A 13,316-nucleotide genomic window follows, 5' to 3' on the forward strand; every position below is an offset into this window, starting at 1 on the left:
GAACAGTACTCCTTCATGCCCTTTCACCCTGATATTGGGTGGGATGAATTAAGATTTCTTAATTACTGTAGGCAGACCAGAGATCTCTGCCTGACCCCAAAGCAGACTTGGCTGGCTGATCCACACCACAAGAACCCAAACAGCAAATGAATGAAGGGTTAATGGTACAGTGTGAGTCAAAGGTCATTCAGCCTGAGCTGGTCATCACTTCACCCCTGACCACACAGTAAGCTGCAGCAGTAATGCTGTGCGTTCTGCTGCAGCTGCCAGCATTACCATGGTGGGCATGAAATCTCTGTAGCAAGCGTTAGGAGATCTGCACTGGTGAGAACTGCACTTCTGCCAGCACAGCAAGAGGCACAGCATGAAAGCAGCCAGGATCTGAAGGAGGCTGCTCCCAACCAGACTAGAGGCTCTGGAGCAACCCTCTGATAGGCAAGGCTGGGGTGAGACTCCAGTCTGCCCATGCCACCAGCCCAGGCTGCCCCTGTTCTTGGGGCCCTCAGCAGAGGGGACACTGCAGCCATGATGCTGGTCTGCAGAGCCCTGGGTGGATGCCCCAGGGGAGGGTGCCAGCACCAGGCTTTGTGCTGCAGGAAGAGAATCTAGGTCACAGATCCTCTTTGGGAACAAGTACATTTGATGCTGCCAAGGGAAACAAACTGACTTGAAAGAAACAGGAGAAAGGGGAGCAAAGTGTCTTGAAAGCAACAGGACAATGGGGAGAAATAACTCAGTGATTGAAACAAGGATACTACAGGAAAGGTAAGTACATGGATTCTGGCATCATGCTCACAAAAAAAACAAGGCACCTGAAGGTTTCTAGAAAGGAATATACTTAGGCAAAGGTGTTGTGATGGTCCATGGCTGGACAAACAGGCAGCTGCGGGGCAGGAGTGTGGGCACTTGCAGAGCTGGAGGGGGCTTGCAGGGCTGGACAACAAGGGGGCTGCAGAGTGAGAGTGGGAACCACCAGTAGAGATGTGCAGGAAGCTCAGGGCTTGGCTAGTAGTGGGATGCAGAGCAGAAGTGGAAGGAATGGGCACAGCTTTTTGAAGAATTACAGAAAGGAAGAAAATTGAAAGTAAAAAGGAGCACTAAGACCTTCCTCCCCCCTCCACATGTGTAGCTTACGGTTCTGTGGTGGGAGATGTGTTTCCAGGAAGGATGAAGAGGAGAAGGAGGAAGATATTTGGTTTGCTGGGCAGCCTGTCCTTCCCCATGGTGCAGAGCAGGTCACGGTGAGTCAAGCAGACACCCAGTCTGGCCCGGTGCTGCTGTTTCCCTGCACCTTGTAATTCCCTTCCACTCTGCTGGGTCAGCCTCTTTATAACTGCTCTCTGCAAACAGCCCAGGGGCTGGAGGAGATAAGGGCTGGGGGCCAGGACCCATCCGGAAATGGGGAGAGGCAGTAAGGAGGAACTGGAACAGAGGGACTGTATTTGGCTAGAGGCTTTCCAAGTGGGGGAAGGGTATTTATTGGATAGTGCTTATATTAGAAATCTTTGAATGATTCAGACCCTGCTTTCTTTAACCCATCAGAAATCCACAGTGTTGGGGAAATGAGCCATCTTCAACACAACGTAATATTCCTTGTGGGCGACACCTAATCACAGCACTCTAATGTGGGATACTGTGAACTTTTGCAGCCAAAAGCCAGGTTTATAGGTATTTTAAGAATAAAAGGAAACCCACAGCCAGAAATATTGTCCATATCATGTTAATAGAATACTGAAGTAGTTTGCTGACACAGTAGCTAACAGAGCTACCATGGGTTAGACAATTAACCTCTTAGAAATATAACACCAAATGAGGTGGGGTACTTATGGAAATGAGTTCTGTTTCCACTGTGAACATGCACAAATATTACACAATGCCATTGGGAGACATCCTTGTTTCCCTAGCACAATGATCATCTCTGTCATTCAGTGTCACCTGGAGTGCTGATGTTCCAGGTGCTGCAGGTGACTCCTCCTTCCCTTTGCCAGATTCAGATCTGTGCTGCTGTGTCACCTTTGTAACAAAAGTCACTCAGAAATAGTGCTGCTCACTTGACTTGGTCTTCTGCAAACCTCTAGTTGTAGCAGCTTATCTAGAAGTTGAATCTACTAAGAAAAAAGTTTGCAAAATACCTTCAAATCAGTGAACAGAAATATTCAGTCTAAACTATAAGCACTCCCTGAGAAGCCTGACAATGTGGGGTGTTTGCACCAGTCCACGGAAATCTGCAAAATTGCAGCTGTGGGGCTGTCAGCATGCCCTCCAGTGCCTGTGCAGTAAAAGGTTTCAGTAACACTCTTTATAAAGATTCACGATCCCTTTGAAGATTTCTGTTGTGTATGAATAACCTAGGAGAGAAAATGCTTCATCATGAACCACCTTGAATGTGTCTGTGAAGCCACATTAATGGCAGAGGTTCTCTGTTCTGTGCAAGGGAGCCTATTAGATCACAAGAGCACAGGCAGTCCTATTTGCTCTTTGCTTACAGATTAAGCTTTAAAAAAGACTGAATGTTAAGACTGAATGTTAGCTATACAGCGTGTCTTGGCTCTGATGTAGTAGCCAGAAAACTGCAGGGAATAGCAGTGCAAAAGGCCACGAGAAATGTCTGGGGATGAAAGTAAGTTTAAGAATGGTATTCAAAAATCAGGCATAGTCTCTCATGGAATAAAATTTAATGCCTTTTGTAAAGCACGAAAATTAGGAAAACAGTTGGGAGGCAGCCAGTATCTGCTGGGGGGAAGTGTTATATAAATGTCACATGGAGAAAGGGTAAACGTATACTCACACAAACCAAAAGATTTAGCAGATTATCAGTTACGGATAGAAATACTGGTAAAAAAAAAGTGGTTGTGTAACCACCAAGTAATAAAATCCATACAGATCTTTCTCCAGAAATACCCCTGTTGTCTGTCCTCTCACTTCTGTCTTTGACTTCTCCAGTAAATAACTCATGCAAGTAGCAGTTTTCAAAGCAATAGTGTCCTGGGCATTTGCTGGAATATATGACTCATCCCAAGTTACTTGTCATTCAGGCTGCTGTAAACTGGAACCAAAAAGAAATCTGAATGGACACAGGCAAAGTACTCTTTAAGGATGAGCATGTAAAACTAAAATTCATAGATCTACAGGGCCACCAAAACCAGCCATTCGATGGAGATCCTATTCACTATCATATTCTTCCTTCTGCTAACCAATTTACTGTCCACATGGTATAAAATACCTGCATCTCAGAAACCACTTACCAGCTCTCTGACACCCCAAGGCCCACTCTGCTCCAGAAGCACTATTAGGCAGCTGATGCTTCAGCTGGTTCCTCTCTCACAGAGTTCAGAACAAGTGGTCTGAACTTGTACTGAGCTTGAAAGCTTCTTGGTGCTTTTTGGGACTTGTGTGTCTGAAAGACTGTCTACTTCTTCCAACAAGGCTAGCTGGTCTAATAAATGATACAACAGCTGAAAAAGGCATACAACATAGAATCATGGAATCATAGAATACCCTGAGTTGGTAGGAACCCAAAAGGATCATTGAGTCCAACATCTTTGCAACACACAGTGATGGTGTCAGTGAACTGGCAGTCATGATTTTGACCACAGGGAAGAATTTCCTCTTATGGTAATAACTTCATACATGTCTAAGGTCACTGAACACCTGGCAGAGCAAGAGAAAACCTGTATGTATCTAATATCTTCAGTAACTAGTCTCCATATTAGGGTGGTACAAAACGTAAGTGTATCATGTACATAGCACACAGACATCACAAAGAATTTAAATTAGGCCACATCATGGTTGATATAGCCAAAATTTCTACATCTAACTTCTTACAACCCTCCAAGCAGAGTGGATTTCTGTTCCAAATGATTGCAATTTATTTTGGTTCATCATGCTTAAAAATGAATTATTACATATATTTACTCTCATTTTTAAAGGTAACACATCCTTTGACTGTTCCATAGAAGGTTTTTGAAACTTATTTATTTCCACTGCTGAATTAAAACGATAACGTTATTCTAAAATTTTATTTTGTTCCAAAGAATGCTAGGGAAAATTATCTTAATTCTAGACAATTCTCCGAGAGGTTGCAGTGATATATCGGTAAGTTACATGTGCTGACATATTGGATTTCCTTTCCAGGTATTATTGCATTGAAGTGGTGCAAGACACCAGGTCAGTAAGAAATGGATGTCATGAGAGCACTTCTACTTCCCTTCTCAGGTTCCTTTCCACCAGCACTTAAAAATATGTTATTTTGAGTTGGACAGACTGACAAAGAAGGTGCAATTAAGAAGTTAATATAGGCCATCATAAATGCTGATAAATTCCAGTCACAGCAAACTTTATTCTGCGAAAGTTCCTATAAGCTACACAGTCTTCACTTTGCCTAGAAAAGATGACAGAAAAATGTGAAGTGTCCTACATCTCCAAGTTTATGACCACTATATAAAATATATTTCCCCATGAAAAGAAAGTAAGATATTGATCTGTGCAATTTTAATTACCTTAACTCAGTTCTGGTATGTTTTCCTTTGACTTTAGTTTCTGTTGTTCCACTTTGTAGAGGACTACCAATTGTCCAATAACAGAGTGGGCTCACCCATCACTGCAATTGCAGGAAGAAAAGGTGTCTGTGGGTGGGTGTAAATACCCTTCGTACTATCACAATACTATTATGTGCAGAAATCCTTGTCTGCCCCAGCAGTCTTAAGCAATTTTGCAACCACTGTCAACAAAGGTAAATAATCCCAAGGAAAACACTTGCTTCTTCATTATTTTCCCATTCTGCCTCCTCAATGAATGTAGCACAATGCTCAACCGTCGAAGCCAAACCAAAGCAACAAACTGACCTTCAACCTTTGGATTTCAAGAAGAGGCATGTGTTAAAAGAAAAAGCTGAGGAAACAGTTATTGGCAACAGTGGTTATCACACCTAATGTGGTTCATGCACTTTCACATAAGAACCCCTGGTGGAAACCAGCGACTCTAGCAAAGGAATGTCTCTCTTCAGTAACTACATGGTACACGGGGACAGGTGAGAAAACAATCATTGTAAAACCCGAGACTTATATTAACAGCTCCAGTTAACAAAATTGTGTCAAATGTGCAGCTTAAGGATGAAAAAATCCTTCAGGAGAAGAAAGAAAAAAAAATTCAATATTTTTATTTTAAAGGAAATTCAAATAACGATATTAGTTTCCACAGCCTATGTATCTAAAGCAAAGAAACTCGAAGTAATTTATTTCAAATTACAAAAAGCATTACAAGAAGAAGTAATTGTATAAATTAATAGGAGTCACAGCAATACTCAGAGAGATAAAAAGGGTTTATTATTGTGAAGGGGACAAAATATTCCACAGGCAATAGTGAAGAGAAGCTAATCTGTCAGAAAGCCTCAGGCAATATGAACATTATAGAAGTTGCAACATGCAGGTAAAGGAAGATATGCAAGGAAATGAAACACCAGAAAAATGCTTCATCAGCTAAGCTTCAAATGAAACTGAAAATATCAGAGTAAATAAAGATTATCCACTTCAGTGGCCTGTTGAATATCTTAACCTGAGACAACGGCCTAGTGGGAGATGAACTGCCTTTCCCAGGCGTGGACAGCTGGGCTGCTCAATATAACTCATATTTCTTTGCTGTCATATGAGCAAATGAGTAGATTCACGCATGGCAAATGCATCAATTAATTACTTTCATTTTAATGCACTTTGTAGAATAAATTGCAAGCCAAATCGGTAGCTGAGTTTTATAAGTAGTCCTGTGACTACATTTTGTGTGATGTAAAGCTAGTCCATTTGTAGGGTCAGCCCTATACAAAGTAGAATTTATTGACCTTTCCCAGCTATATAACAAACATCACCTCTATTTATAGATTTTGTCTTTCCTTAAAAAAATCTATGCTGCAAAAAGGGCGGCAAGAGAAATCTGCAGTGTGTTTGTCTGACACTTATAGTGCACAGCACACACAAACTAAGATCAGTTTTTGAAAACCCACTATTAAATCCATTAAAGGCAGTTAGTGAATAATGTCTAATAATTTTAAAACATAAAACCAAGAAACTAGCTGTTTGCATGTTCACATATATTTTTTTATATTAAGGAGAAATGAAGATAATCCCTGATATAGTAAAGAATGAAAAGTTATTTTCATTTATATATTTGTAATTCCCAGACTGTTGCCAAGGAAGGAGGGAGAAGAAGTATAAGGATTTACAAATGTGTCTGCAAACAGCACTTGGGACAATTAACTATACTCTCTTTGAGTCATACGACTCACCTTTTCAGATAAAACTTTTTACCATATAAAAAGACATACTAAATGCATATAGACTTTCTGTTTAGCTTAACTGTGGTGTTATTGTGTGGGCTACCTCTCTCCTAATATGAGGTACAGGCATCTCATGAAGGACCTTCTGCTGGCCCTGAGGTTGATGTTCAAGGCAAGTGGGATGAAGTTAGAGTCAGGCTCTTCTCAGAGGTGCACAGTGGCAGGAGCAGAGGCAATGGACGAAGCTGCATACAGAGAAAGGCTGAGCAGATGGAAGGAAAAAATGTTTCTTTCAAGCGTGACACAAAAACAGAACAAGTTCCCAGAGGTGCCATGGGACAGCCATTCCCAGAGACCATGCAAATTTCATGACACAAGGCCACGAGCAAGAGTTCCAGTAGAGAAACAGAATGCACTTACATGGCATAGGCATTTCAAAGATTTTTCCCATTTAGATTTGATATTCATTCAGCTATAAAAAAATGAAACCCCAGATCACTGCTCTTTTCTGAATGACCATGCTAGAAGGCAGCAGAGGACTGTGGCAGTGCAGCTTGCCAGATGGACCATGCTGTACTTGCCCGGTGCAACACCTGCTTGCTGTGGTGCCTGTACAGAGCCTACTGGATGAACTGAAGTGGAAGAGAAGGGCTTTATACTTAGCTTAGTTACTGACTTGCTGGGTAACACTGAGCAAGTCCAGGCCTCCCTGTGTGCCACAGCTAAGCCAGATGTCATTTGGTGCTCCAGACACGTGTCTTTTCCCACTGCAGAGAGGAGCTGGGATTCCACTGGTAAGTGTTTGTCCAGATTTTTGAGATGGAGAATGCTACAGGAAAGCAAGACTAGAAGTCCTAATGGAGTACAAGGCAAGGAAATCAGATATTTGCATGTTTAACCCTGTCCCCTGCACCTCTGCTTTGTTCTGTTGCACCTTGTTAGGCAAGGCAGAGCTGGTCATGCTTGACCCTTTGAGTCAGGGAAAGGGGCATGAGCCGTGACACTGTAACACAGCTGGAGAACATCCCATTTATTAGGACCCTTTTGTCCAGCTAGAAAGTCTGCCCTGGCTGCATTACACCACTGTACTTCCCTCCTGTTTTGGGGTACCCTGCACTGGACACAAGTGGTTAGAAGGGAACAAGACAAGATATCACCTAAGCAGTGAGGGGCTGTGAGGAGAGAGCCAGCTGTGCATCCCACACTCAGTGCACAGGGCTTCCCAGAGCTTTACCACAGCACAGAACTCGGATAACCAAGTAAGTGTGGACACACCTTGCCTTGAGAGGAGGGACTGCAAGGGGAACCAGCGAGGGTTAGAGCTAGTCACTTCCAGTAACGTGAAGTAGAAAACACGTGGCATGGTTATGCAGTTGCCTCCAGTAATAACCCAGCCTTCACCTCCCTGTGGGTACTGAGCCAAAGAGTGGGAGGCTAAAAAATATGTGCCAGGTTTGCACTTCAGTAGCATGCATGAAGAGCCCTGTCCATACACAGTACAGTGCTGCCTGCCTCATTCATATTTACCCTCCTTTCTTTCTCAAATAAGATTTAAGTCTCCCAGCTGCCAGGTTATATGCGCAGTGTCACAACATGGGGTCCAGAAGACCTGCTAAAATTATGGTCTAAGGGAGGTCCTGGTTTTCCCAGCAGGAACATGGATGTGGCAGGAAGGGGGTTTGGGGGAATCCAGGGCAGGATCAAAAAGCATATCAGGAGATCAGTTTGTTGAGGTTGCCAAAGGATTAGAAAGGGGAAGAGTGAGAAGTTTCCTTGAAGGCTTGTAGGTCCTGTATTAAATCTAATGTCTTGCTTTTAGGCTTTTTTTGGCCCTCGAAGGGTGAGCCTTTAGGAGGTTGAGCAGAAAGAAGCTGCCTTTTGGTGTAGAGCTGCAGAACTAGATGCCATAATGTTGCTTCTCCATTTGAAAAATTTTTTAGAAAACTTTTCACTGTGACTCCGAATAAAAAAATCAAAATGCACATGACTGGTGTTCACAGTATCACAGTATCACAGTATGTTTGGGATTGGAAGGGACCTCAAAGATCATCTAGTCCAATCCCCCTACTGGAGCAGGAACGCCTAGGTGAGGTCGCACAGGAACATGTCCAGGCGGGTTTTGAATGTCTCCAGAGAAGGAGACTCCACAACCTCCCTGGGCAGCCTGTTCCAGTGCTCTGTCACCCTTACTGAGAAGAAATTTTTTCTCAAATTTAGGTGGAACCTCTTGTGTTCCAGCTTGATCCCATTACCCCTTGTCCTATCATTGTTTGCCACCGAGAAGAGCCTGGCTCCATCCTCATGGCACTCATCCTTTATATATTTATAAACATTAATAAGGTCACCCCTCAGTCTCCTCCAAACTAAAGAGACCCAGCTCCCTCAGCCTTTCTTCATAAGGGAGATGCTCCACTCCCTTAATCATCTTCGTTGCCCTGCACTGGACCCTCTCCAGCAGTTCCCTGTCCTTATAGAACTGAGGGGCCCAGAACTGGACACAATATTCCAGATGGGGTCTCACCAGGGCAGAGTAGAGGGGAAGGAGGACCTCTCTCGATCTACTAACCACCCTCCTTGTAATACACCCCAGGATGCCATTGGCCTTCCTGGCCACAAGGGCACAGTGCTGGCTCATGGTCATCCTGTTGTCCACCAGGACCCCCAGGTCCCTTTCCCCTACACTGCTCTCTAATATGTAATTTCCCAACCTATACTGGAACCTGGGGTTGTTCCTGCCCAGATGCAGGACTCTACACTTGCCCTTGTTAAATTTCATTAGGTTATTCCCCGCCCAACTCTCCAGCCTGTCCAGGTCCCGCTGGATGGCAGCACAGCCTTCTGGCGTGTCAGCCACTCCTCCCAGCTTAGTGTCATCAGCAAACTTGCTGATAGTACACTCTATTCCCTCATCTAAATCATTAATGAATATATTGAATAATATTGGCCCCAGCACTGACCCCTGAGGCACTCCACTAGATACGGGCCTCCAACTAGACTACGCACCATTGGCCACAACTCTCTGGCTTCTCTCCTTAAGCCAGTTTGCAACCCACCTCACTACTCTATTGTCTAGACCACACCTCCTCAACTTAGCTGTGAGGATGCTGTGGGAGACTGTGTCAAAGGCTTTACTGAAGTCAAGGTAGACCACATCCACCGCTCTGCCATCATCCATCCACCTTGTTACATTCTCATAAAAGGCTATGAGGTTGGTCAAGCATGACTTACCCTTGGTAAAGCCATGCTGACCGCCCCTAATAACCCTCTTATCCTTGATATGCCTTGAGATGGCACCGAGGATAAGCTGTTCCATTACTTTCCCAGGGACAGAGGCGAGGGTGACCGGTCTATAATTACCCGGGTCCTCCTTCTTGCCCTTTTTGAAGACTGCAGTGACATTTGCTTTCCTCCAGTCCTTGGGCACCTCTCCCATTTCCCAAGACTTGGCAAAGATGATGGAGAGCAGTCCAGCAATGACTTCAGCCAGCTCCCTCAGGAAGCCCTTTTCTGATGCTATGTATTTCACAGCCAGTGGTGCCAGAGAGGTGACCATGTTTCTGTGTCACCTGTCTGATGAATCAGGTGGTGAGGGTCATTTGACTGCAGACATAGCCCTACCTCTCTAATTGCCCACCAGCTAGGTGGCAGGTGAACTCAACAAAGGAACAACCAGAGAGCACAGCTGAGTTGTTTCCTCAGAGCATTTTGACACATCATCATTTCTTGATTGAAGATTCCTATGCCACATTTCTCATCTTCTCTGATCAGTGAATTGGTTGGTCAACACTAACATTCATATTGAAGACTTTATATTTAATAGAGGGAGAGCGGTGAGGAGAAGATGTGAACATCAACAAGGAGGTAACAAGATCTGGAAGTCATACAGCTCTGCCATTGCTTAATAGTTTGGCATTCTTACCTGTGACACTGCAGGGAACACAGAGTATTTGAGTCAGAAGATGGAGCAACCAAGTTCCCTGGATCAAGGACTCCTTTGTCTAACAAGAGTGCTGGGTAAGCAACTGAGAGACCTAAACAAAAGAATGCTGCTATGCTGGAGCTTATTTTTTGAGGATATCTATTTGTTTTTTCTCTAGATTTTGCAACCTACTGACCACATTGTGGATGAGACTCATCACCTACAGTAAGAAAAGCTTGTGTTCAGTTTCCAGAGCAAGTGTGGTTGTTATAAGTCATCTTCTTTTTCAACTAGGCTGTGACATAAGCCTTTAACAGATCCTTCAGTGTGAACTCCACAGGAGCAGCAAAGCAACCCCCATGACACAAATAAACTCTACAGAGAAGGCTTTAATACAAAGGGAAGTAAGCTTGACAGAACATTTTAGTCAAAGACATTCTCTCTTAGTTATCCCTTCTTTGTTTGTAAGTACCTGCATTTCAGAATAGCTTTTACTGTGCTTCTTAAAGCACATAGTGTGAGACCCAGAAGCTGCAGAGCGAGCATAGGGCACTGGCAGACACCCATAGCGAAGTTCTGAATTTCCTGTTTCTGATAGTGTTGCTGACACTATGCGCTAGGACCTGCACAACAGTTTCAGTGCGTGCTTATATCTCTCTCTGTTCTCTGGCAGCTGTTTTAAACTTAGGTATTCAATACTGAGCACAGTAAATCAGTGTATGTGCCTTCGAAGAGGCAACAGTGTGGTAGCTCAGAGCACCTCTTGGGCCAGTGAGCCTGATACTCTCGCACTCGGGAAAGAGATTTGCTTATCCTGTACATCTTGCCAAAATGAAATCAGTTCTGACCTTCTGAGACCTAGAACACTCAGCAAGTCTCTGGATTGAATGATATGATTATTCAGTTGCAGAGGAAGAAATGACATTCAGTCTAGTGGGCATCCCTGTCTTGCTTAGTCAATAATTAATAAACTTGCTTCAGCTTCAGGTGTATGCCATGAAACATATAGCTGAAACAAGACACCCAGGTTCCAGAAATCTGGGAGTCATTGGAATGCATTTTAAGGAGTATTGCTGTTCTCTGTGGGAGTGGGAGACAGGGAGAACATGGTCTACATGTAAAAATGAGTATAAGCCTGTGATATTTATTGGATTGGACTGCAACTGGCAGTTAGCTGTTTGAGTCGCAGGATAAATACAGGTCATAAATATTACATTTTCAGCATACAGAGGAAGAGTCTGCACTGGGATATACGCTTCTAATGTTTTAATAGTTCAGGTTTGGCCTAAGAGGAAAAGAAGGCTCCAAAAGAATGACAAAAATGCAGGATTTTTTTTTTCCCCCAGGACCTTGTTTCTTCCCAGAAAATGATGTTTGGCTGAACAGAATAACATTTGGCCAGACCTGAGGGGATTTTTATGAGTTCCATGTGGGATCCTGAAGCCTTGGCTTAACTGGCCTCACATCCCCCAGAAAGATGCACATCCTGTATCCACATCCTCTTCAGCCTTGTTGCTGTAAATACTGATTTCTCTTGCTTTAATCCAGTCTGATGCTTGTGTAAATCCAGTCAGGTGCTACAGTTCAGGGTGTGTCAGGAAAGTAAATTCACAACCTTTCTTACTTCCTTCCTACTGTCAGTGAAGTTTTAATTTTGTAACTTAGCATGGAAACATGCACTTTACCCAAAGCAATTTCATGCACCACAAAATCCTCATCTGTGAAACTTGATGAAATGGCTTTTTACAAAATCAATATCATGCATATCATTGGCCAGCCTTGTGTAATTCTAAAACTCACACATGACTGATGAATCCTGTGCGTATTTAGGTACTGTGCTGCCTGCAGAGACTCAGACATCTGATTTGTTGAGGATCCAGGCCAGACTAACTTAGAAGCACAAACCCCCACTGACTCCAATTATTTAGTACATTTTGAAAAAAAAAAAAAAAATTAAAAAAAAAAATATATATATATTTGGGAAGAGTAGACATGATGATTAATTTTCACTGAAAAAAAAAATGCAAGTCCACGCATGACTTTAGTAAATTGCTTGGTGAAATGCATCCTTTTAAAGCACATACTTGTCCTCAGCACTTGAACAGCTCGCATCTTAGCTTATGTGCTTGTTCATGTCCTTGCCGTGGCAGGTCCTTGCCCCCCTTCCCACCCCGTGACAGATCCATCCTTTTCTCCCCACTCCTGTGTGGCTGACGGTCACCTCCCACTACCCTGCAAAACAAGCCACCATGGGCTTAGATCTCGCTGATCACCAGCTGTGGCAAGGCTGGCCCCGTGGCCCAGAATGCCCGGTTGCGGCCATGGGAGCCCAGTTTGGGTGGACGAGGGCTGCCGGCATGGTGGTTGGTCCTGGATAAGAGGATCCACATCCAGTCCTCCCGGTGCTGCTTTGCTCCTTCGTCTCCAGCCATGCTTCCCTGTCCCTTTGTCCCCTCTGCCAGGGCTCTGGTAGTGCCTGGATCACGCCCTTCCCACACAACCACCAACTCTGGTATGATGCAGACTGAGAGCGTTTGATGTTTGCAGAAAGCACCATGATTTTAAGCATTAGGAAGTGGGACAATGACAAGAGATGCAGGAAAATGGGGAGGCTTGTCGCTGGTGGCTAGGACAGGGCATCCTGATCCAGGGTCACCTTCTCTTTTGGACAAGCTCTGTCCAGTCTGATAGACTGGAGGGCCTGTCGGGGGGAGATCCAGCATGTGAGACCAGTCAGTCACCAAGCCTGGACTGGAACCTCTTCCTTTCTTCACCCTCTCCTCTACTAAACATGATGCAGTGCCACTGCATGATGTCCTCATGTAAACCTCTACTCTTATGGCAGAGTTGCAAAGGCAGCACCCTATCAGGGCTGGGGAAAGGTGAGGGCCTCTTCAGCAGCCGTGGGCAATGGGCCCTGCAACTCTGGAGGTGGCTGGGAGGGACTGACTGTGCTGCGTGTTACAGTAGTTGCCAGTGGTTATCAGCTGTAGCTGGAGAGCAGGCTGAGTGCTGCAGGCAGGACAGATATTTTTCTCTCTTCATCCTCTGCCAGCCAGCAGTCATAACTTGTGGAATGCCATTAAAATGTTTGTTCTATGACACTGAGAAAAAGCCAATGGCCAATGT

At 44.2% G+C, this 13,316-nt stretch overlaps 1 protein-coding gene and 1 long non-coding RNA gene across 3 annotated transcripts in view; one reads left to right on the plus strand and one right to left on the minus strand.

The window, feature by feature from the left end:
• The window catches only part of LOC309450123 (alpha-2-macroglobulin-like), a 40,223-nt gene extending 38,901 nt beyond the window's left edge, over positions 1-1,322 (minus strand). For both annotated transcript variants that reach the window (XM_082072788.1, XM_082072787.1), the window contains exon 1: positions 1,135-1,322. In XM_082072788.1, coding sequence (XP_081928914.1) covers positions 1,135-1,223 — 89 coding nt within the window. In that variant the 5' untranslated portion in view covers positions 1,224-1,322. The remainder of the gene's footprint in view (positions 1-1,134) is intronic.
• Positions 382-5,041, plus strand: LOC309450189. The gene is made up of 2 exons (XR_014186053.1): positions 382-765; positions 4,135-5,041. It is a non-coding gene; the product is annotated as an uncharacterized lncRNA (long non-coding RNA).
• Positions 5,042-13,316: the final 8,275 nt, after the last annotated feature.

The sequence above is a fragment of the Streptopelia decaocto genome (genome assembly GCF_964273445.1).
Source record: "Streptopelia decaocto genome assembly, chromosome: 1".
Lineage (NCBI taxonomy): Eukaryota > Metazoa > Chordata > Aves > Columbiformes > Columbidae > Streptopelia > Streptopelia decaocto.